This window comes from Chionomys nivalis, chromosome 4 (assembly GCF_950005125.1).
Source record: "Chionomys nivalis chromosome 4, mChiNiv1.1, whole genome shotgun sequence".
In the NCBI taxonomy this organism is placed as follows: Eukaryota; Metazoa; Chordata; class Mammalia; order Rodentia; family Cricetidae; genus Chionomys; species Chionomys nivalis.
This window is the reverse complement of record NC_080089.1, coordinates 98,431,385-98,455,188: the sequence shown is the minus strand read 5'-3', so window position 1 is coordinate 98,455,188 and position 23,804 is coordinate 98,431,385. Positions and strand designations below refer to the sequence as shown.

The 23,804-nt window shown below is 44.7% G+C and overlaps 1 protein-coding gene across 1 annotated transcript in view; it reads left to right on the top strand.

Moving 5' to 3' along the window:
- The window catches only part of Ephb1 (EPH receptor B1), a 432,751-nt gene that overhangs the window by 371,058 nt on the left and 37,889 nt on the right, over positions 1–23,804 (top strand). Inside the window, exons 11-12 of the mRNA XM_057767268.1 lie at positions 3,570–3,817; positions 12,491–12,706. Of these exons, the coding sequence (XP_057623251.1) occupies positions 3,570–3,817; positions 12,491–12,706 (464 nt within the window). The remainder of the gene's footprint in view (positions 1–3,569; positions 3,818–12,490; positions 12,707–23,804) is intronic.

Below are 23,804 nucleotides of genomic sequence, written 5' to 3'. Positions count from 1 at the left end.
CAGCAAGGAATGTGGACAGTGCAGTTAGGCGTGGACCCATGATCAGAAAGGTCTCCATTTCAGTTGTATGTTCTCCGTTCTCCATCTTGAAGTCCTTCAGAATTTGGGGGCAAGAAGTACTATATTTTCATTTTCTGCCAGGAGCTGCCAATCCCATAGTCAGCTTTTAAATGCATAACTGTCAGGCTGCACCCAGGTCGGCTACTCAGAATCTCCAACGATACCCAAGTCTTTGTGCTCTAATTGCAGGGACAGCTAACACAGAGCAGAGTTTCTCAGCTGGGGTGTTTATGTGTATGGTTGGGGACACATCATGTTAATCTAGTACATTTTCCCAAACTACACACACAGACTGATCAATATTATGGTTCTTCCAAAGTCCCAGGCAAGAGTCTTGGGTGCATGGCATCCACTTATGGAATTATTCTGAATTGGGCGATAGCACATGTTTGTAATATCAGCACTCAGGAGGCCAAGGCAGGAGGATTACTGTCCGTTTAAGGATGGCATGGACTACAAACCATGTCTCAGAAAGGAAGAAAGTGAGGGGAGGTCAGAAGGAGAGAGGAAAGGAAGACAAAGAAGAAACTCTGCTTCCGTGCTCTCGCCTGGAGACTGACTTGCTAAGATTGTCACTGCATAGTACAGAATGGCTCGAAGCTGTAAGCTAGGCAGGATGCTCTCTGAATTGTAACTTTTCATCCAGTGGCAAAGGGTAAGAAATGGAGTGGGTGTGGCCAGACCCCTGACTGACTTTCAGCTCTCTGTTTTGAGAACAGACTTTGGGTATCTCCTTGCTAATTTGCTCATTAATAAAGTGGACATTTTATTTGTAGGAATTTCATGGTGATTGGATGGACTGAAGTATGCCATAGTGGCTGGCCAATAGATAAATATTTGTGGGCTCTCTTTACCCAGAGGGAATGGTAGCATACCCTCCCCCTAAACTCTCAGCTATACTTTTCTCCTAAAGGAAACTGAACTCATTGTGGTAGCAAGAAGAAATACTAACTAATGGTATTCAATTAGCCTATTTATCAAATATACTATTTATATACATAGTTGCTAAATATTAGGTTACCAGAAGGCTGATTTTTACTATATATATGCATGTTATATATGTACACACATATATGCAGACACATACACATATATAGAAACACATATATGTGACAGGTCCCTGTTTAGTATTTGAATTTAATTTTTTTTTGCATTTTAACTACTCAGTTATGCTTATTATAGCAACTCAACACAAATTTATCTAAACCAAGTTTACTAATCTCTACTGCCATGTCCTATCTCCATCCTTCTCATATAACCATTTTTTAAAAATAATTTGATGTTAAAAATACATTTGATATGTAATTTTCATAATTTTCCTTTTATACTGGTGGGACGCGCCCCACGTGGGCACACACAGCAAATGATGTTCTGTCGCTTGCTTCCCTCCTCTCCTTCACTTAACATCATGTACGCATTTCTCAGAGTCAACGGATAGCACTCACCTATGACTTTCAGTATTTCTAGGCATTCCTTGGGGTGGATGTGATGTTTCCCAACCAATCCTTGACATGGGCATTCAGTATTCATCGACTGCTGTGCAAGCCTTCTTACGTGTGGGTAGAGGCGGGTGGACACACATGTATGTGTGTTGGTGTGTTTGTTCATCTGTGTGTGCGCATGTGGAGATCAGAGGTTGATGCTTTCTTGATCGCTGTCCCTTACATTTTGAGGCAGTGAACCTGAACCTCACCAATTCAACATGAAGAGCTGGCCAGTGAGTCCTAGGAAATCCTCCTGTCTCCACCTCCCCAGCACTCCTACAGGCATGTACCAGCATGGCAGGCTTCTTTATCTAAGTGCAGGTGATCCGAGCTGAGATCCTTCTTGAGCCACGGGCACTTCACCACCTGAGCTGTCCTTGCCCCTACAAGCGTGCCTTTACGTACAATGTTAAGCACCACTGCTTAGGTTTCTTTGGGATGAAGCAGTGCTAAAATCCCAGTAGTTGACGGTCAGAGTGTGGACGAGGCAAAGGCCAAGCAAATAACAATGCATACGACACACTGACTTTTGTTGGCATGCCAGGCACGCACCAGATACTTCAGCAGGTGTGCAAGCTCCAAATGTGAGAGAGTTTCAGTCCGACCTCAAGCAATTCACCAAAGCCGCACATGATTCAATGTCAAAGCCAAATGCTCCAAATGATAGCTATCTCAGAATTAGGTCTGGGACGAAATCTTCCTAATAGTGCCTACGCCGGCTTCTCCCGGAGCCCCACATTGTGTCATGCCCAGGAGAATTCAGGGCAGTTTTGCATAAAAGTCCCTTCACATAGCTTTTTTTCAGTGCTTTCTGTCGCAGGAAGCAAAAGGAGCGCCGGACTAAAGCGCAGGAGCCTGTTAACGCGTCTTTTCAATGTGGCCGGGAGTTTATCCGATTGTTCACAGTTTGCGCTATCATTTTTCTTTCAGAAGCTTAATGTAAAAAAAAGAAAGTTTGCCCAACAGAAGCCCCTGTTTCTCCTGGCAGGCCTTTGACATGCATTTCACTGAAGCCCCTGCAAGGAGACACTTAACTACTCTCCACGAAAGAAGTAGAAGTCACAAAACCAAGTGAAACCATCAAATAACTTTTGAAAGCGCATTAGGCAAGACCTTCTTCTTTCAGACAGCTATGAAATGGTGTCATCAAAATTGTTTTTGCTCTTAGCGATTTTCCTGGAAGAAAAAAAAAGAAGACATTGAAATCCTATGGCACACCCAAAGAGGTGTTCAGCCTGTGCCTATGTAGGGAAATACCTTACTGTTCAGCTGCCAGACTTCAGGCTGCAACACTCCCTGGGTCTGCCCCTGCTTTCCTGCAGAGACCTATCTCCTCTAAGCAGCTCCCAGCCAGTGAGCCTGGCGGGGAGATTGGGGTGATGAATGTGTCTGTTTGGCTGGCTGAGCCTTTGTCAGGTCTGCTCAGGGCACGGTTTGTGTGATCTGGGGCTCCTGCTGCCCAGTCCCGCTTCCTTCCCCTTTTGTCTTTCATGGATAAACCTGCTTGTTTCCTAACTTTTCAGGGCTTGATTTCTGGAGGACACAGTAGCCACCCATGTGTTCAATGTGGGAATATCAACCGCTTACTCATGTACAATCCATCGCCTAGACATTTGTGCACCAACTCTGCTGAAAATGAACCACGATTCTGCCAAAGCAATCTGACCATTTCTCTTCAAGTTTTCATCTGGGATACACACACACACACGCACGCACGCACGCACGCACACACTCACATTAAGTTGGGACAAAACCCAAACTTGTATATGTTGTAAAATTCCACTTTGTTTACTCAAACTATTTCTAAGAACTGGCCCATGGGGTGTACTTTAGTATTCCTTCCGTGTTCCCTATGAACTGATTACAGCCTAGACATCACAGTCACATAGAAACGAATCTAATTTCCATTTCTCCGCTCTAATCACACTCCTACCTGGAGCACCATTGTTCTTGGTAAGATGCCTCCCCTTGTGGTTCCACAGATTGAGAAGGATGAGGAGCCTAATTGCACGCTTGCTGTTTCAGGGGAGTTCGGAGAGGTGTACAAGGGTCGTTTGAAACTGCCAGGCAAGAGGGAAATCTATGTGGCCATCAAGACCCTGAAGGCTGGGTACTCAGAGAAACAGCGTCGGGACTTTCTGAGCGAGGCGAGCATCATGGGCCAGTTTGACCATCCCAACATCATTCGCCTGGAGGGTGTCGTCACCAAGAGTCGGCCTGTCATGATTATCACGGAGTTCATGGAGAATGGTGCTTTGGATTCTTTCCTCAGGGTAAGAGCCACGGAGGGGCATGGGTGATGTTAATACTGTCAGATGCGGAGTAAAGGTCCTGGGCAGAAGTGTCCGTTAAGGTAGTCTGCCTTCAGGACTGGCTGGTCACGTTTAGGCAGGTGTTGACCTTGGCAAGGTTAGCAGAGATTTGTTTTGGAAAGGGAACAATGACGTTGTACAGTGCAACCAATCAGGGACTCACACCTGGGAGAGGCTAATCTGCCCTCTCTCAACAGCCCTTAGTAGTCTGTAGTTCTTGGTGTAGGAACAGGACTCCCCCACCATGAGGTTTTCTCTCTCTCTCATTAGCAGGTCTCTGGACACTATTGTTGTTTGGGTCTTGTTTATACCCTCACGTTTCTAAGGGGCAGGCTCAGAGCAGACTTCCTGACATCCTGGCTCATATAATCTTTCTGTCCGTCCATTCTTCCATGATGTTCCCTGAACCATGGATGCAGGAGCTAGAGGGAGGAAAGGGAGTGGGAGGAGTAATGTAATTATATTCTAATTAAGTGTATTTCAGATTAAAATATATTTTTAAAGAAGAGAGAACAAAGCAGAATCTGAGGTCTCCTTAGAGGGAGGATGTTAGTCGGGACAGGCCTCAATGAACGTTTATAGGTTGAGTAAAATGGTGGAGGTAAAGAGAGGTCACTGGTATCTTCATAAATTACTGAGTCTAAAGAGACTCTCAGAGACTTCATGGCCTAGTGTGTCTCGTGCAGACTCCAGTGGCTACCTCACACCAGCATTGTCAGCCTCCTAGCCAGGTCTGTTCAGTTGGCTAGTCAAGAAGAAAATAGGTTGCCATCTTCTAGAAAAATCCTTGAGCCTCCTGCTGTCCAAAGAGACATAAGAAGGGCTACCACAGGCAGCCAGAAGTCTTTCCTGGCATCTGTACAAGATGGTGTGATCCCCCACTCCAACCTGCAGCAGAAGTGGAGGTACCTGAATGCCTTCTGGTGGGGAAATCCATGAAGGATCCGTGTCAGGACATGTGCCTGTGAGGCTGTGCTCTCAAAGGAGCCGCTTTCTTGCAGGAGAGCAGAGAGGCATATGGAGAGTGGACAGTAGCCAAACCTAGACCAGAATCAGGCCTGACCAAGAGGCTCAGGGGGAACATCTAGTGAGTCTGTGTTGTTCGAGGCCGCTTGTTTGTTCCCAGCGCTCAGCCCCAAAATAACCATATTATTTTATGGCTATATTAATTAAACCACTACTTGGTCTGTTAGCTCTATCTTCTTATTGACTAGCTCTTACATCTGAAATTAACCTATTTCTATTATGTTATATTTACCAAGAGGCTCGTGGCCTAACAGCAAAGTTCCAGTGAGTCTGTCTCTGGTAGTGGCTATATGGCGTCTCTCTGACTCTGCCCTTTTTCTCCCAGTATTCAGTTTAGTTTTCACTGCCTACCTCTCTTCTGCCCTGCACAGGCCCAAGACAATTTCTTTATTAACCAATGGCATTCACAGCATACAAAGGGGAGTCCCACATCAAGTCTGGGAGCAGAGAGTCTAGGAGCAGAATCAAAGACTGGCCAGAGCCTTCTGAGTGAGAACTTTGTATGAACAGACTATGTGTGTCCTCACACCCAGTCAGCAACTGTGGTTGATCAAAGGACCATTGTTCACACTGAAACACTGATTGGTTTAGCGCTCTGTCCAGGTCCACTGTGAAGACTAGGCCTGTGCAATAGAAGAGTACAGCTCTAATGCCTTATGACTCTTCACCCAAGACCCAAATGACGACACAGCAACATGATCTATGATACGCATGAGCCTGCAACTGAGGCACGGGTGTGGGATGGAACATCTGCTTTGTTGTGGAGTCATACGAATGGCTCATGGCTAAGCTTGAAGCTGTCTGAAGTTTTTTTCACTCTTGTGTTAACGCAAAGGTTAAATGTGGTATCAGCCATACCTTTTCCCTTGTGGCCTGCTTTAATATCTTTGGAACAGGCTGGCTCCAAAGACAAGCATTCTTCAAGGAGACAGCGAAAGCTGCACCATTTGTGTGTCTTGGAAATCACATAGTGTCACTTTTACTGCAGTGACAGACCCATCAAAATCCAAAGAAGGAGAACAGTCCCCATGTTCAGGGATGACAATGACCCAATATTTTCTACTTTAGTCTCTGCTGGCTAGGGATATAGCTGAGTTTGTAAAGAGTGTGCTTGCATAAGGATGAGGACCCGCATTCAGATCCCCAGTACCCACGTGAACAGATGCATTGGTGCATATCTGTAACAACAGTACTAGGCTTGAGGTGGGAAAAGGAGATGTGGACCCTAAGGCTCTCTGGCTGGCTGGCTGGTTAGTTTAGCTGAAACTCTAAGCTCATCGAGAAACCTTGTCTTAATAAAAAAATAAAGTGGAAAAAGGTTGTGGGAGGTAGCCAGTGTTGACTTCTGCCCCCACAGGTACGTACACACACACACAGAGAGAGAGAGAGAGAGAGAGAGAGAGAGAGAGAGAGAGAGAGAGAGAACAGAATACAGCCCACCACAGCTACATTCCCTGCCTTGAACCTACATGTTCAAAGGAGCTGCCGCTTATTACCTGCCCATGGAACACTTTGTTTCTATGAGTGGAGGTCTGAGATGTTACAGGGTGGAACAATGAGTTTTCCTCTTCAGGAAGACTCTCAAGGAGAGGGAGAACTCTTTGAGACTAGAGCATGGGGAGCCTGGCAGACCAGTGGGGAAGCAAATGGTGAACTGTGGGATAGCTTGGTATGTGTAGAAGTTAAAGTAAGCACGGCTATCTCACAATCTACAGTGGTTGCACGGTTGCTCCCACTCCCAGGAGCAGCGTGGGTGTGGCAGTGGAGCTCAATCAGAAGCTGCACTTTCTCAATACTGAAGCTGGCTTTTCAGGGCAGTACATGTTCATTGCCTAAGCTAGGTCGTTGGAGGAGCTGAAGAAGTGGGAATGGAGTAAGGGCTGTAAATTGGGGCTTCAAACCCATGCCTCCTTGAGGGAATGGTTGCTCCTCTGTTCTGAAACTCTAGTGCCTGGCACAGTGAGCCCATGGTAAATGTTGGCTGAGTGAAAACCATGCACAATTATTTCTAGAGCATGGAAGAGAGTTCTAGAAATGCTGTGTGCCCATGCATCTCGTTCTCTGTCCTTGTTGACACATGAGAGCGAGACATGCTCTATGCTTTCCCTAGGGCAATCATTCATGGTCAGATCTTGTGGAGACAGTGAAACGAACAGGAACAAAAAGGCAAGAATTTTCTGGACCAGCCTCAACACCCTCTCGAGAGTCATGCATTTCTTTGGTGTCACTCGATTCTACCTTAGAGAAAGTCACCACATGGGTGAAAGAATCAGAATCCCTCCCAAGGTCACTTATAGGACAGGGAAAATCATCTTTTAGGAGCCTATGGGAATCAAAGCCACACCCTGCTACTCCTCTGAGACAGAGAATTTTCCACCTCGAGCCCAGGACACATAGGTTTGTTAGGCACTGGGGGTTCTCATGATAGCGAAGCTATATGTGCCGGGGGGGGGGACCTAGGCGCAAGAGAGGAACACAGAAGACCAGGGGTGAGGGCACAACTAGGAAGGGGTAGCAAGAACAGGCAGTGCCAAGAGCAGCAGGGAAACGGAGCGTGTCTGACTGTTCACACCTCGTGGAGGCAGGTAATCTATAAATCTAATTTCAGCCTTACTACTGAACCCTGGAGCATAGCAACATTAATTGATGTATCTGCTACTTGATAAAATTAAAAAAATAGGTCATCAGTTCAGTTCTACAGGGTCCACCTTCTGGGAAGGAGGATAATTTTAGGACCACCATTCAAAGAATAGAGAAAGGGGGTTCGTCCTTGTGTTGTCCAGCTGATTCCTTTCCTCCAGTCCTGGACTTAGCAGCTTTGAGAGGGCTGCCACTCTGGCCTTGGGTCAGAGCCTCAGAGATCCACACCTCATCTTTACCCATTCTCCATCCTTGTCTTGGCAGAACTTGGAATTCCCATTTTCTAGAAGGATTGGGAACGCCCAAGAGGTGGTTCTGCATTGCTAATTGCTTTAAATGGAAGAGTTCCTTCTTGGTACCAAAATTCTAATGTCACCCACCTGGTGGCTCTTCTCTAATCTTTAGAACCAACCCTGAAGCTCAGATCCATGTCTGGTCAAAAGCTCCAAAGTAGAGTTTTGTGGTTCCTGTTGGTTCACTCAGAGATAGCGACATCTGACAGACTTGATAGTCACTGACTGGTGTCAAATGGGATACTTTTCCTCAGGGAAGCTCACTCATAGGCTGAAGCTAGAAGGAAGCAACTAGTGAGAGAATATCAGATCAGAAGCCCCAGACTGAGGCCCTGCCTCGGCTCTGCTATGAGTCACCATATGGCCTGGAGCAGGTCCGTTAACTCAATTTTCCAATCTATAAACTAAAGGCATTGAGCTGGATGAGCTGGAAAGTTCTTGTCTAGTTAAAAAAAGAATCTATGATTCATTCTCTTCAAACAAATCAAATAAGGGTTTCATTTCCTGAAGTGGATTTGTCAATGAAAGTGGAAATACCTAAATCCTCCCTGTCTGCTACGAGGGCTGGCAAGTGACTCCATGCATTCGCAGAAAAGCAATTTCCGTAGAAAGCCCTTCAGAATGAGAAGGAAGTTTAAACCACTCCACCCAGACCTGCCCACGTCTCCTTCCATGTTTGTTCCCATCAGCTCAGCATGGAGCCCGGCTGCTTCCCCAAGTCGCCCAGAAACCAGGAGGTGGTGGTTCTGCCTTGCTCATTTTCTATGCTGGTGTTCTTATCTCTGCAATTACAACCTGTGGCCAACCACGCTCTGTAATTTAAGGGATAATACTTGTCACTCAAAACAATTTCCCAGGGCCCCCGAGATGGCTCAGCAGGTAAAGGCTTGCCACCGGCTTAACCACCTGAGTTCAAGCCCCAGAAGCTACGTAGTGGAGAGAACCAAGTTGTCCTTTGACCTCCAAACATGCACCATTCCAATAAATCAAGTAAAACACATCAGGGAAAAAAAATAGTGTGTTTGTACCCTTAGGTTTCACCAAGATAGTAAATTCAACAGTCAGGACCTTTCCTATAGAGATATGTTTACCCCTCGGCGCCTAAGAAAAATATGTTGCAGAATCAGCATATTCCAGGGAGCCAGGCATAAGACAGGAGTTCGGAGATCAGATAACAGCAGCAGAATCAGTCACAGGGGGCTTTTCTCCCCTTGAAGCCTCCGCAGCCCTTCCCTCCGTACCACGGAAGGCAGCCATTACCAGGGGATCAGAGATGGACTGTCAGCACAGAAGTAATTTGCCACTCTGGATTTAGACTTCTGTTATAACTCAAACCCTCCCAGAGTGATTGAAGTCTGCTCACGTAGATCCTCTGGACTTCCTTTATCTTCTCTATGAAAACAATACAATATTGCCTGCCTTTTCTTCTACCCAGGGCCAGTTTGAAGGCTCTGATCATATTCTGGGAAGTATGATTTGCCATTTCTAAGTCAAGTAATGGAAGAAACTGGTATTTGCAAATTGATTTGGATTTGAAGTGTGGGTCATTAAGTCTTCATCAACCACTGTTACCACTGGGTATGCATCAGGGAACTGTTACCAGTATTGACCCTTTGTATGCCAAGCTCAGACCACTGGGCTGTGCTTCCCAGGAGTGAGGACCCTAGAGTATCTCTCACACAGTCAGGAAAACATGAGGAACCTTGGGCTGGACCCAGGTCTCCCTCAATGGGAACACTTGAGGTCCATGGAGGAAGGAGGTGACGAGGAGGAAAGGGTGGCCTGGCTCCTGGGGGCAGTGATCACTGCTGTCATCGGAGCATCACAGGGTCCCAAATGAAAGATCTGACCTGTGATCTCATTTAACCCCTACAGAGTCCAGGAAGAGATAACCATGTGCTCTTTAAGGTGTGGGGTCACCTCTCCAGAGGCTAAATCACTTGCTCAGGGTCCAAACTGTATCTCTCCAGACACCCAGCTTTTAACCACTTCTGGCCTCATTCTCCATGGAGTCTATAGAGATGCCTGGTCTAAATTTTAAACACAAGGCAAACCCAGGAGAACTGCAGTGAAATTAAGCAAAAGTACAGTTACCTCGCCATGTAGGCTTGCCAGCAGCCTTCTCACTGTGTGTGAGCACCGCTGCCCTTCCCCAGAATGGAATCTTTAGTGAGATACCAATTTTTCACTAGCATGTCACCTATACTTAAGAAGAAGAAATGAAAAATGGAATTTAAAAAAAAATCCAGCCCACATGACTTGAAGCTGGGAAGCATTTTTATAATTTACAGAAGTTGCACGGGGACTTTCTGAGGAGGCAGATCTCTCAGAGATATGCTTAGGGAAAATGCGGGTGCTCCCGAAAGACCTGATGGCTTCTGGAGAAGGTGCTGATGGGAGTTCACCTGGGAGGAGGATTTGAACCATCCCTGGTACGTTCATCATTCTCAGATGAGCAAATCCGTCAGTCTTTCCACAAAGCAATGGTGTACTTTTATTTTAAGTCCTTCGAAGAAAATGTCACAGAAAAAGCATTCTGGGCAGGTGGGGAGGTGGTTAGCAGTTAGTCAGCAGCAGCCTGGCCCGTGGGGGTGTGTCCTAGTTTGCTTGTCTAGAAGGTCACGGTCCTTCATGGTTAGAATTCAGGCAGGCATTCCAGCAGGAGCAGAAGCAGGAACCGTGGAGGAAAGCTGCTTGCTGCCTCGCTCCCTATGGCTTGCTCAGCCTTCTTCCCTATACTACCCAGGACCACCTGTCCTGTGCTAACACAATCCACAGTGGGACAGGCCATCCACGTTAATCACTAATCAAGAAAATGTTTGCCCACAGTCATGCCCACAGGTCAATCTGATGGGAGCAGTTCCCTCTGATGTCTAGCTTCGTATCAAGTTGATGAAACCAACCAGTACAGAATCATTGGCTACTGACGGATTCTGAAAAAGTAACTCTCATTGTAGTAGGTCCAAAAATGGCATTCCCATCCATGCTGCAATGAGATAATAGATGTGGGTGTATTGTATACTTTTATCTATTAGATGCTCCATACAAAGGGGCTCCTCACACTTTACGCTTGTGTATTTCACATGTGGACTTCTGAGGCAGAGAGAGTGGCTTACCCAGTCCCTGTGTTCAACAATAACTAGGCTAGACCTCAGGTGCCCTGCCTTTCCTCCATTGTTTAGTGTGTGCTCTAATTGATATAGGACACAACTTACTACCCTTTGGAGAGAAACTGAGGCTGAACAAATAGGAAGGGAAGTTCCTGGCAGCATGGCTCGGGATCCACTGATTTAACCACTGTCTGCAGAGGCAAGACCCAGGAGTTTCTATGTGGCTAGTGGAAGACACACATTCTATTTGTTGGAAAATCTCTCTAATGGGGAGGGCATTCATGCTTGAAACTGTGAGTCCACCAGTGATGAGAGAGAGCACCTGGAATGTTGGGGGACACTAGCATGGCTCCAGGTACCAGAGACTATGTGTGAACTGCAGCCCCCACTGACCCCTGTGAAATGAAGTTAGTTATACAAAGTAAAGTGTGCCAGCTCAGAAAATTCAAAGAATGTGCCTGAGACTTTGAGTTTGGAAAATACCGAGTGATGCTGGTCACTCAACTACTCATGCTTTGTAAAGTGTTGGAACTCTTCCTCCTCCTCCTCCTCCTCCTCCTCCTCTTCTTCTTCTTCTTCTTCTTTCTTCTTCTTCTTCTCCTTCTCCTCCTCCTCCTCTTCCATCTCTTCCTCCTCATTCTCCTCCTCTTCCTGTTCCTCCTCATTTTCCTCCTTTTCTTCCTTTTTCTATTTTCTGTTAAAGTTTTCAGTACTGAAAATACTATAGGGACCTCAAGAGATAGAAGTTCTTGTGCTCAAAGAGTTAGAGTCAAACAGCAAAGGCAGAAGGTCACACACACACACACACACACACACACACCAAGTTCAGACTTGTAAGATAAAAGGCAATACAGTAACACATCTGAAAATAATATTCAGAGAGCACTAATTACATTTTGGGAAGGGGGGATCATAAGGATGTCATCTTTGTGGAACGAGCAGTTAAGCAGAAAACAAAGGGCACATAGGGATGGGCTTAGAGAGAAAGAAACAGAAGAAATGGTATGTTGAAGCTCCAGGGCAAGTCTGAACCTAGAGTTCTCCAGTCCCTGTGGTTTCATGCAACATGAATGTGTGAGCCTAGGACCTAAGGCGAGGCAGTGGCTGGTCCCTAGGGTCTCCTAAGCTGTACTGAGTAGTTGGGAGATTTCCCTTAATGCAGTGAGAAGCTATTAGAGAGTTTAAGCCAGGGAGTGACAAAGCCTGATTTATGTCTTGAAAAGATGGCCCTGGCTGCCATGGAGAGAATGGATTGTAGGGGGGCAGGTGCAGGAGGCTGTTCCAGGTGATGGATGGCGATGACTTGTTTGGAATGGTGGCGGTGGAAAGGGAAAGGAGTGGACGGTTTGAGATGTAATTTGGAGATGAAATCGACAGGGCTTGGCAGGAAGAGAGCAGGGCATTCAAGGAAAGAGATGAGGAGGTGGGAGGAGCAGGAGGAAGCAGTGGAGAGCTGACTGCTGGGTGCTGACAGAGGGCTGACAAGCCGTCGGCCATGCTGTCGAGGCTCCTGTTTAGCCACTGAAGCCCGTCTTGATCCTGATCTCCTTTTTGTCTTATCACAGCAAAATGATGGACAGTTCACCGTGATCCAGCTTGTTGGGATGCTGAGGGGCATCGCTGCTGGCATGAAGTACCTATCTGAGATGAATTATGTGCACAGGGACCTGGCTGCTAGGAACATTCTGGTCAACAGCAACCTGGTGTGCAAAGTGTCCGACTTTGGCCTCTCTCGCTACCTCCAGGATGACACCTCAGATCCCACCTACACCAGCTCCTTGGTGAGTCTTTAGTCCACTCAGAGAAAGTGTGATATGAACCAGTGATGGCTGAAGGTATCTCAGGACCTGTGGTTGAGTTTTTTCCCACTTAGGGAGACAGATGCTGGACACCCATCCATGTAGTAGAAATAACAGCAGCCAGTGTCTGGGCAAAGATTTGACCACCACAGCTTTGCAGAAAGAGCTGGTATCTACTTGGAAACCACCAGTGTTCCGTAGTCAGCGGCAAGGGCAGTTTGGAACGGATGAATTTAGAGAATTCAGATAAGGGAGAGTGGCATCAGAGACATCTTTCGACAGGAAGCAACTCTAAGCAAAGTTGGAGCTGCTGGTTCCCAGTTGAGCTGGGGATTGCATCATCAGAATCTGGTTCCGTTTCATATCTTGCATCCAGAGGGCTTTAAGTACCAGCTCTATACTGAGTGCTGAAATCTGATCTCCTCTCAGTCTCCCCCTCCATATCCTGAGTAGCTTAATCTCTATCCCACTGCCTCCTTCACACAATTCCTCTTGGAACCATGATAGATTCAAAATAGAGTTCTGGCTTTACTCTCCAGTGTAACCTTCCTCTCGCTCCATCTCCATAGCTGACGCTAGATAACTAGAGACTGAAACTGAAGAGTCACCATTTCTTTCTCCCCATGCCTCAGTATTCCAACCTGATCCTCTGTTCCTCCTAGGAAACTTCTCCCCACTCTTCCCTCCACTGCCCACTGACCTTATAAGGCTCCCCCGTCTTTGACCCAAACTGCTAGTTTCTAGCTAGGGTCTTCATTTTCTGCCTACATTCATGACCCAGAAGTATCTTTCCCTGCTTCCTTGTCTATGTGCTTTAAACCTCAAAAATGAAATGCAGAAATTAAAATAATACAGAGAGGCAAGTGCAAATATTAATTAATGAATGATAACCCCCCATGGTAGGAGTCCATAAACTTCACCTTCAAAGGCCACCTGGCTAGTATTCTAGGCTTTGTTGGCCAACAGGCACAGTGGAGAATTATGTAAAGAATTATGTAACCACTTGCAGTGTTGTGATGCTTTGAAAAATGATGAGCATTATTCTGAGCTATAAACATGAGAGTAGCCAAATTTGACACTCAGGCCAAAGTGTTCCAACCTCTTCCTGGAGGCGTCATTTCTAAGTTAGATGTGTCTCCTTCCACATTTTTCTATGACCACACTGCCTCATTTCTCTGAATTTTTGTGCACCCCATGGGATTTTTTTTTTTTTTACTTCCAGACTGATTTTTCTAAAACTTAGTGAATATTCATACTCTCCTGGGAGTGTGTCTATCACCTAACATCCTGAGCGACACTAGAGGTTAGCAATCTTTGAAATTATGCTAATTTGATAGCAAAATATGGGCACCTCATTTTGCTTTAATTTGCATTTTTATACAATTGCCATAACACATTTTGCTCTCTTCTGTTGTGTCTTTATCTAGAACTTTTTTCACTGGGTTGCTTGCTGGTGTTTGTGTTGGGAATGTTACCCCGTGGATGGTATATGACATAGTTAGATGCCCACCCGTTGTTTCCTAATTGTGTGTGGCATCATCCGTCTGCAAAGCCACCGAGACACAAGTAGTCAAAAATAGCCATCACTTTCTCTGTCTTCCTAGGGCTCTGGTTTACTCTTAAAGTTCTCATTGTACAAAATTACACAATGTTTCTCAGAGTTTTCAGTACAATTGCATTGTTGATGTTTGTGCCATATGTAAATAACACACCTGAAACTATTTTTACCACTTTTAGAAAAATTTCAGACATATGTAGAACTTTAAAAAGTTTGACCAAAAATATTCATACAGATCCTTTGTAGACCCCAGAAGGAATATCTTGCTGTATGTTCTTCACCATCTAACCCTGGCCTGTTACCTCTGTCTGGGTGTCATTTCAGTCTACACTTAGCCTTTGTTTCTATACACAATGGTGTGCACATGTTAAGTACAAATTTGGGATTTCAACAAATGTATAGCAATGGATCAGTCAAACGTCTAGCAAGATAAAAAACCTAGTCATCCCCCAGGAGGCTCTTCCATGTACCACCCACCTCTGGTCAATCCCCATGTACTGAACACACTCAAACACAGCTATTACTCCGGGATTTTCATTTGCTTATATGTATATACATGCATGTATATTTAAAACTTCATAGTCAATCTAGATTGCCCTAGAAATGGACCCATATAGGGCACGCTTCTGGATGTCTGATTGTTTCCCTTTATATCATGTTTGAGAGAGTCACTCTTCTTGCTATGTGCAATAGGAACTTATTCCTGCTGAATTTTGTGTTTATTTTTCCATTGTCTTGTTTTCAGACACCAGGAATATTCTGGAACATATTTTTAAATATGGACTGGAAAGCCACATCTTACTTAGCTTTGTCGAGGTGAACAATTACGCCACTGCATTCAATATATACTTTATTTCCAAAACATTATTGTTTTGAACTCATCCTTGACAATGAGTTCCTTCTGTCCACTGTTTGGTTCTGTTGATCTGTTTATCCAATGTTTCTTCCTAATGGTATAGTCATAATGACTTGAGAAAACTTCATATAACGAAATTTTAATGAAGGTTTTACTATGTGGAAGAAACAAATTATCTTCCATCCTTCTCTTAAAAACAGTTTTTTGGACTAGTCTTAAGTATCTTTTCTTTTAAGTGATATTTAAAATGCCCTTGTCTAGGTACACACACACACACACACACACACACACACACACGTGTTTGTATTAACAACTGGTCTCTGAGTAGAGTTCCATCTACCTTTGGAAGAACTAACACTTTAATGCTCCTGGGTCACTTAAGTAGTGATGGAGTCAAATACATCCACCTTACAAAAGTTTCCTAGGCAAGACTCCCCACACTCTTTTACTGTACACATTGCTTAGATTGTCCACAGTGATTTTCTCATAAATGCTTCCTCTATATGACAAGGTCTGTTAACTCTGGACCTCCGAGTTCTCAGGTGCTGGTCATATGTCCGCTTGACTCATTATATTTCCCATGGTATTTCTTCTGTTTGCCTTTCCCTAGAAATAGAAACGATGAACATATTTGTCAATTAAATAAGATAATGCTTCAAAAATACTAATTTATTCAAGAGCTGAGCATTTATTGAGCATCTTTTATGTGTCAGTACTCTATCACATAAGCATATAATCAGGGTCAGAACAGATGTTGCTGCTTCACAATGCCTCACGTCTAGTGTTGACAAGGGCATTCATTAGACACATGCTTGATGACAGCACAGCTATCTGCTGCAAGAGCATAAAGAAAACAGTGAACAATACACTGCCCTGACAGTGGCTAGGGGTTAGGGAGGACTTCCAGAGGAGAAGATGATGGTGTTCTAACAGATCTGAAGGATAAGTCAACTTTAGTCAGCTTGGGCTGCTGAAATGAAGTGGCAGTGCCTGGACAGCTTAAGCAGCAAACATTCTTTCCTCTTGGTTCTGGAAGCTAGGAAATCTGGAGTAGCTCAGGCTTTGGGCAGGGACCCTCTCCTTGAATACCTTGGTGTGTTCACTAGAGAGATAGAGAGTGCTCACACCTCTCCTCAGTTTATGAGGGGATTCATCCATTATGCGGTCTACATCTTCATGGTCCAATTCTAATCATATTTATCTCTGAAAAGCCTGCCTCCAAATATCATCCCACTGGGGATTTGGACTTTGACATATTACTCTGGAGGTGCAAAAATAGAGTATAGCATTTTTTTCTTCCTCAAAGGAACATGGCAGGTTAGGGCACACAGGCAGAGAAGCTGAGCCTCCTAAGGTCCTGTGGCAAAAGGGACGATTAAGTATGCTGGAGTAGAGACCACCATTCCTGGGAACTGAAGAATGAGAAAATGCCTAAGAGGTCAACAGCGGTAGGCTTTCTCAGACTCCTGTGATAGAATGCATAGTCTTGGGATGGTGGAAAATAACTCGGAGGGTAGAGGCGCGCGCGTGTGTGTGTTAATGTCTGCATATGCTATGCATATAGGTCTGTACATATGGTCTAAAGGTAATAGATTTGCCTTTGAGAAAAATAACTTGGCTTCCTTCCCCAACTTCCTGTCCCTTTGAATTTCTTCCATCTCTCAGTTTTCATATATTAAAAAAGAGTCCTGACTTTCTTGGTTTTCTCTATTCTTTCTTTCACCAAAACACTCCTTGCCAGGGCCAACAAAAGTAGCTATCATAAGCTCGTGGAGACTGACACCCATGTGTGAGGGCACCACCACTCCAGTGACTGATTAAAAAGTGAACTGGGCATAAGGACTCCCGGGAGAGTGCTGCACACATGGAAAGCATGAAAGACAGAAAGGATTGTGCAGTGTTAAGCTTGAGCAGATGCATTTGTTGAACATGAGACAGGCAATAAATAGGGCTGGGGATGCCTGGGAGCAGTGACAGCCATGCGGCAAGAGCACACCTGGCTCTCAGATCTTGATTATTTTTACCTACCCCACTTCAAGCAACCAGGACTCATTAGAGACATGGCCCCTTCCAGAGCCTCAGCAGGGAAAACAAGAGGAGTCACCACCACACTGTGTGTGTCTGTGTGTGCATGCATGCGCATGACTGCATGCATGTGTGTGAAAAGGTAAAAAATAAAATCAAATAATGATGAAGAGGTGCCCCCAAAATCCAAAATATCCAGCTTGAAGCATGTCTAAACTGAGATAATTTAAACCTTAAAATATAAAATGCAAGATGACAGTAACAGGCTATAATTCAGCTAATAAGATAAATAGTATAAGGCTATACTGATAGGGCGAGACAGAGCTACCACATAGTAGAAAACTATTATTAGAATATTATTAGAAAACTACTGGTTGGAAACTATAAATCAATGGTTATTTCTGATGAAAAAACATAAGTGAGTACTGAAACCCAAGGAGAACCTGGGGAGAGGAGTATAGTTTTTGCATAGCTTCAAATGGTCTCTTTCCAAATGCTGATTTAGAGGCCAGGAAGATGGCTCTGTTGCTACAGGACTTGCTGTCCAGACAGAAGGACTCGGGTTTGCTCACCAGCGTTCTTGTGAAAGCTGGGTGTGGCTGCATACACTCTCACCCCAGTGCTGGCAAGAAATGACAGACTGATCCCTGGGGCTTTCTGAGCAGCCAGGCTAGCAGAATCAGACGTCCTCGTCAGAAAAAAAAAGAAAAAAAAAAAACAAAAAACAAGGTAGAGAATGACTGAGGGAGACACTGGCAGTCAGTCTCTGACCTCACATGTGCATACATGTGTGTGCACGCGTGCACACACTGTACTCATTTACTCATTTAATAAAAAAGCAACAAAGTAACTTTGCAGAGAATGTTGGGAATCATGTAACTGATGTTTGTAGATAAGATGTATGCCGTGACTCACACCAGGAGGAGACAGACTAAAAGGAGTACGTTTTATTTTATTTTATGAAGTGGGTGGCTGGTATGTAATCTTCTGAGATTCTCTCTCTTTCTCTCTCTCTCTCTCTCTCTCTCTCTCTCTCTCTCTCTCTCTCTCTCTCACACACACACACACACACACGCAAACACACACCACACCCCACTATACTGTATAATGTTTTTCTCTGGTTGTGTTCAATTGCTCTTCTCAATATTTGGTTTCTTTACCCTCACTAAGATTCACCTAGAAATGGATCCTCCCTTCAAAATTTATCCCAGTTAAGGTTTTATAGGCTTCTTAAATCTGTATATATGTGATAATTCACATATTCAGGAAGTTATCACCCATATTTACACATTTTTTATTTTTTAAATTCTGTATCTCCTCCTAGGACTGGACTTTTCCAATTCTGTAGACTTTACTTCTGTGGGGTCTAGTTAATTTGTTTCTGTGCCTTGTAAATCTTGGTGAAAGTGTTTCACTTTTTCTGCCATTCAAAGAATTTCCTTTACATCACTGAACATGGCTGTAACAGTTACTCTGGAGTCTTTTTCCCCCCAACTACATTGTCCTTGGATTGGCACCTTTTCACTGTCTTTTCCCATGGAAGTGAACCACATGTCCCTGATTCTCCCACCCGGGAAATTGGTGAGGTGTCCCCTACTGTTCTTGCATGAGCAGACTGCACAAACTCAGGCTGCTCATAGGCAAAACTGCAGAAGGAATAGCTTGGTGCTATTCAGTTTCCAGAAAGTTTGGGAATTCTTCCCTTTCTTCCTTCTTCTCCCCTCTTTATCTTCCCTTTCTGTCTTCAGTTATACTCATTATTATGCCTTGGAGGCTTTGTTTATAAGAAGCATATCCACTCCCATATCAAAAGTGGAGCTTGCAGCTTCATGCCCTTAGTGTCAGTTCTACGAGACAGTCTTCTCTACCTTAATTCTCTTTCACGCAGCTCTTTTAAGGCCCCGTTAGCATCATCATCTTCTAATTCACCTGGTGTTTCTTCGTAAGTGAGGACCTCATTAATAGCTATTAGAGTTTTCTAGTCTTTCCTCCTAGGCCCTCATCTTTCATCTGGCACTCTGACGTTCGTCTCCACCCTAGTCCTTTTCTCTGGGTGTTTGTTCTCCACTTTAAATTGCTATTTCTAGCCCCAGGAGCATTTCCTTCCCAACAGGCTCCCACAATAATGAACAGATAAAATTTGTTCCTTTGTGCTTTCTTACGATTGCAATAAATTCACTAACCTAGGAAAGAGTTCTGAGTGGCTCCTAATATTCCTGCTTGTTATGGCGAACAGAAAAACGAGATGCGCTGGGTTCTGAATGCCTGTGCCATCTACAGATGTTATTTCTTGGCAGATATATGTCTGCTTTCTGCAATGTGTGTCTCAACAAACACTCCTCTGCACTGTTCAGGACCAGTTCTCAAGGTTTGACTCGCAGACCTTACTCTCGTGTTACTTGGTTCTGGATAATGTTACTGGCTTAAAACACAGCCCACACAGCTCAGGAAAAGTGCCACACCTGTGACAAATGTTTTTGCATTTTGAGTCTCACACTCTTTCTTAAATTTAGCCTTTGACATTGGTGTGCAGAACTCCAGCGGAATCCCAGATTCTTTTGGATGGAGGCATTATGCTCAGGAAACAAAAAGTTCTGTCCCATCCAGCAGTGTTTCTTCTCTTTTGCATGGGAAGAGCCCCTGCTTGTCCCATAGTGACCACAATCCTCCTCCTTAGTATTCAGATGGGTTTCCTCTGCTAAAGTAGTGTCAGTGATCCTGTCCTGCAGCATCCCTCCTGGGCTGCCTCTCTAAGAAGTCTCCAGCTATGCTCCTGCTTGCCCAGGTCCTGCTCCCTCAAGGCTTCCCTGTTTCATCATGAATTGCACAAACTCCTCAGAGCTCCTCCGAGCTTCCTCTGCTCTTCCCCTTTGCTCTCCTTCCTCTGGTCTCCAGCAGCTGCTTCTCCCACACTCTGTGTCTCTTCCACATCTAAAGCTTACCTTCTTCCAAGGCTGTCCTTCCTTTCCCTTCTCCTTGACTTCTTATGTCAGCTGATGTCTGCCCTGCCTCTGTACCCATCTGTGAATGTCAGGAGGAGCTATTCCTGGGGCATCTGTTCCTCTGAACAGGGGGCAGAAGCTGTCTTCTGAGCTGTCTTCCTTCTGCGATCCTTGTCCCTTTTCTGTGTTTTCTCGGGTACTACCTTGCCCTTTGGCTGCCCCTCTTTTCCTACACTGACTGTCTGGACAGCGTGCAGGTTACATCTGCTCCAGAGTAGGTCCATCTGCATCAGAATCATCTCCTGCACTGGCTGGGCATGGAGCAGAAGAGTCCGTTTTCCCCGTGGAACCAGGGACACCCTTTACGTGCTCTGCAGATGCCTTACTCCCCTGTGATAAATTGCTCATGCAGTTATAGTGTGGTCAGCAGCAGCATTTCCCCATTGCCTCTGCACTATCCATTGTGCCTGTGAAGTATTGTCTTAGCTGCAGCCTTCATCCTTACAACCCTGTTAATTGTTATATCAAAATAATGGAGATACTGCCTGGCAAGATGGCTCAGTGGGTAATCATCTAAGACATGAATTCAGTCTTTAGAGCCCACATCGTAGAAAGAAAGAACCAGCTTCCACAAGTTCTGCTCTGATTTCTGCCTTCACATTCACATACATGACACTAAATAAATAATTGAATGAATATAATGAAAGTTAAAAATGAGACAATTAGGCCAGGCGGTGGTGGCGCACGCCTTTAATCCCAGCACTTGGGAGGCAGAGGCGGGCGGATCTCTGTGAGTTCGAGACCAGCCTGGTCTACAGAACTAGTTCCAGGACAGGCTCCAAAACCACAGAGAAAAGAAACCCTGTCTCGAAAAACCAAAAAAAAAAAAAAAAAAAAGAGACAATTAACTTCTAAAGTGGAAAGCTTTGTTTGGTTGATAGATTCAGGGATGCCAGTTCATGGTTTCTTGGTCCCATCACCATGGGTCTGGGATTGGGCCAGATATCACGGGAAAGAACAAACCACTTACCTTGTGGCATCAGGGAAACAAAGGGGAATCGAGAACATTTACATAACAAAACACTTCCACCAGAGCCCATTAAATTCTGAATCTATAATAAATTCGTCTACTAATAAAATCAGAGCCCTCGTCACCCAGTCACTTCCCAGCCCTGGTCTCGAACAGAGCATGGAAGAAACGTGATCTCTGGGGGACATTTATGATCCAGTCTGTAACAACTGCATTTTCAGGGAATCGCCCATGCCAGCCGCAACTGATTCCACACTAGATCTAGATTTCTTCATTTCACAAAAGCGTGTCTTTATCTCATGATATTGCCCTGCCCAGTTGAGTTCTGTATGGACTGGGGGGAAAAGGATCCTTCTGGAGCTAACTCTCCAACTCTAGTTGAAGAAGCAATTGAGACGATAGAAAGAATGCCAGACTTGGACTTTGCTAATTCTGGAACCTGGCTTGCATCTCCACACTTCCAGAGTTTGCAGAATTTTGTGAGATTTCTAAGAAGTCATGTGATAATCTGGTAATAACCTCTCAGATCTGCTGTGGTCACAGTTTATACTGTTGCTAGGAAAGCCACCATGAGTGTTTTCTCATCCCTCCCTTCCCCACCCATGGCCAGACACATTTTCACAGGGAAAAATTGAAGGCCCCTGTGATGGGATCAGTAGGGAGACTTTTGAAGAAAGCAGGGGGAAGGTGACCCCGCTTGTGTCAACAGACATCGATGGTTCTCACAACTTGAGGTGCACTGTAACCTCCAAGAGGTTTCTCAGACACAGATTTCTGTGTCTCCATCTCAGAGGTTGCTTTCATGTCTAAGGGGGAGGCAGACTTTGCGCAACTGATCCCTTGTCAACTTGACACACAATCACATAACTTTCAGTTAGAACTTTTCCTTTCACATTTATCCCAAAGATTACATATTAATATTAATAATCACAGTATAAAACATAAATAAATATCACAATAAAAACAAATTCAAACATGTTAAAACTCCAGTCTCTTTAAAATATTCAATCTCTCTCTCTTTTTTTTTTTTAAGTTCCAAAATCTCCTTTAAAAGTTCAGAGTTTTTTCAGCTGTGGGATCCTATAAAAATCAAAATTAAATGAAATACTTTCTCACTTCAAGTGGGAAGAACCAGGGTGCAGTCATAATCCAAACAAAGCAAAAAAACTCCAACAATGAAATAACTCATTTTCCCCTGGCTGGGATTCACTCCCCATCTTCTGGGATCCTTCAGAGGGGCTTGGGTCACTTCTCCAGCTCTGCCCTGCATGACACACGCAGCTTGTCTTCTAAACTTGGGCAGCCTCCTCTCTGCCACTACCGCTGTTCTTGGTGGTCATCTCTAGGATGTTGTATTCTGCTGCTGCAACTGGACTGCCCTTCCACCACTAGCTTCTCCTCGACTCTCATGGTGCCAAGCCTCAGCTTCTCTAAATGACCCCTTCCATCCTGGGTCTTCAGCTTCTACTGAAGCTTCACCTCCACTCTCACAGTGCCAAACCTCAGCTGCTTTTCATGATCCCTTTGTGCCTTCAAAACCAGTACCACTCGAGTGACTTTTACACATGAAATTTGGCTGCCAGTGTGCGGTACAACCTTGGCCTCCTCTGGAACACAGCTTCTGTGTGCTGACTCTCAGGAAACATTTCCAGAAGATTTCACCTCACGGATGCTGCTCTCTTATTAATCACCTTGCTCAGCCCCAGATAACCAGCATCAATTGTCCCAGTAAAGCAAAGATTTTTGCTTTAGTGGTTCTGGTGTCTTGTTAATCATGGTTGGTTCTTCAGCTCCAGCTGACTAGACACCACACATTCTTCATACACATGGTCCTGGTAGACTCTTTGATTCCCTCTGAAATTTCACAAACCAGGCCTTCATTATCTGTATTTCTCCCAATATACCTATCTTCTGACTTCTCATAGAAGAGCTCGCCAAGCTTTGAATACTCAATGTCTTTTCTAGCCCAAAGTTCCAAAGTCCTTTCTCAACCCTCCCAAAAATATGCTCAGGTCTGTCACAGCAATACCCCAATCTTGGTACCAACTTGTCTTAGTTAAGGCTGCTCTTGATGTGATGAAACACAATGACCAAAGCAACTTGGGGGAAGAAAGAGTTGATTTCCTTCACAGTTTCACGTAAATGCATTATCAAATGCAGTGAGGGCAGGAACTCAAGCAGGGTAGGAACCTAGAGGAAGGAGCTGACACAGAGGACGTGGAGGAGTGCTGCTTCATGGTTTGCTCCCCATGACTTTCTCAGTCTGCTTTCATATAGAACCCAGGACCACCAATCCAGGGATAATACTACCCCCAATGAACTGGCCCCTCTCCCATCAATCACTAATCTAGAAAATGCTCTACAGGTTTGCCGGGAGCTCAATACTATACACATATGTATATACACATTCATACAAACATACACATGCACACGACATGCACACTGAAGAAGCGTGTGATTTTCAGGTTTTCACTCAATACAGAGGTACACATAAGGAAATAGTCACATGTACCCAGGGATGTCCAGAAACATACGCCTCCATCACCACCCACATATCCCAAGTAGCTCTTAGCAAAAAGCTAAAAAGTCATGTGATAATCTGGTAATAACTTCCTTTCATTACTTCTAAAAAGTGATTTTGCTTGTTCTAGCAGTTGGTTTTGGAAGGT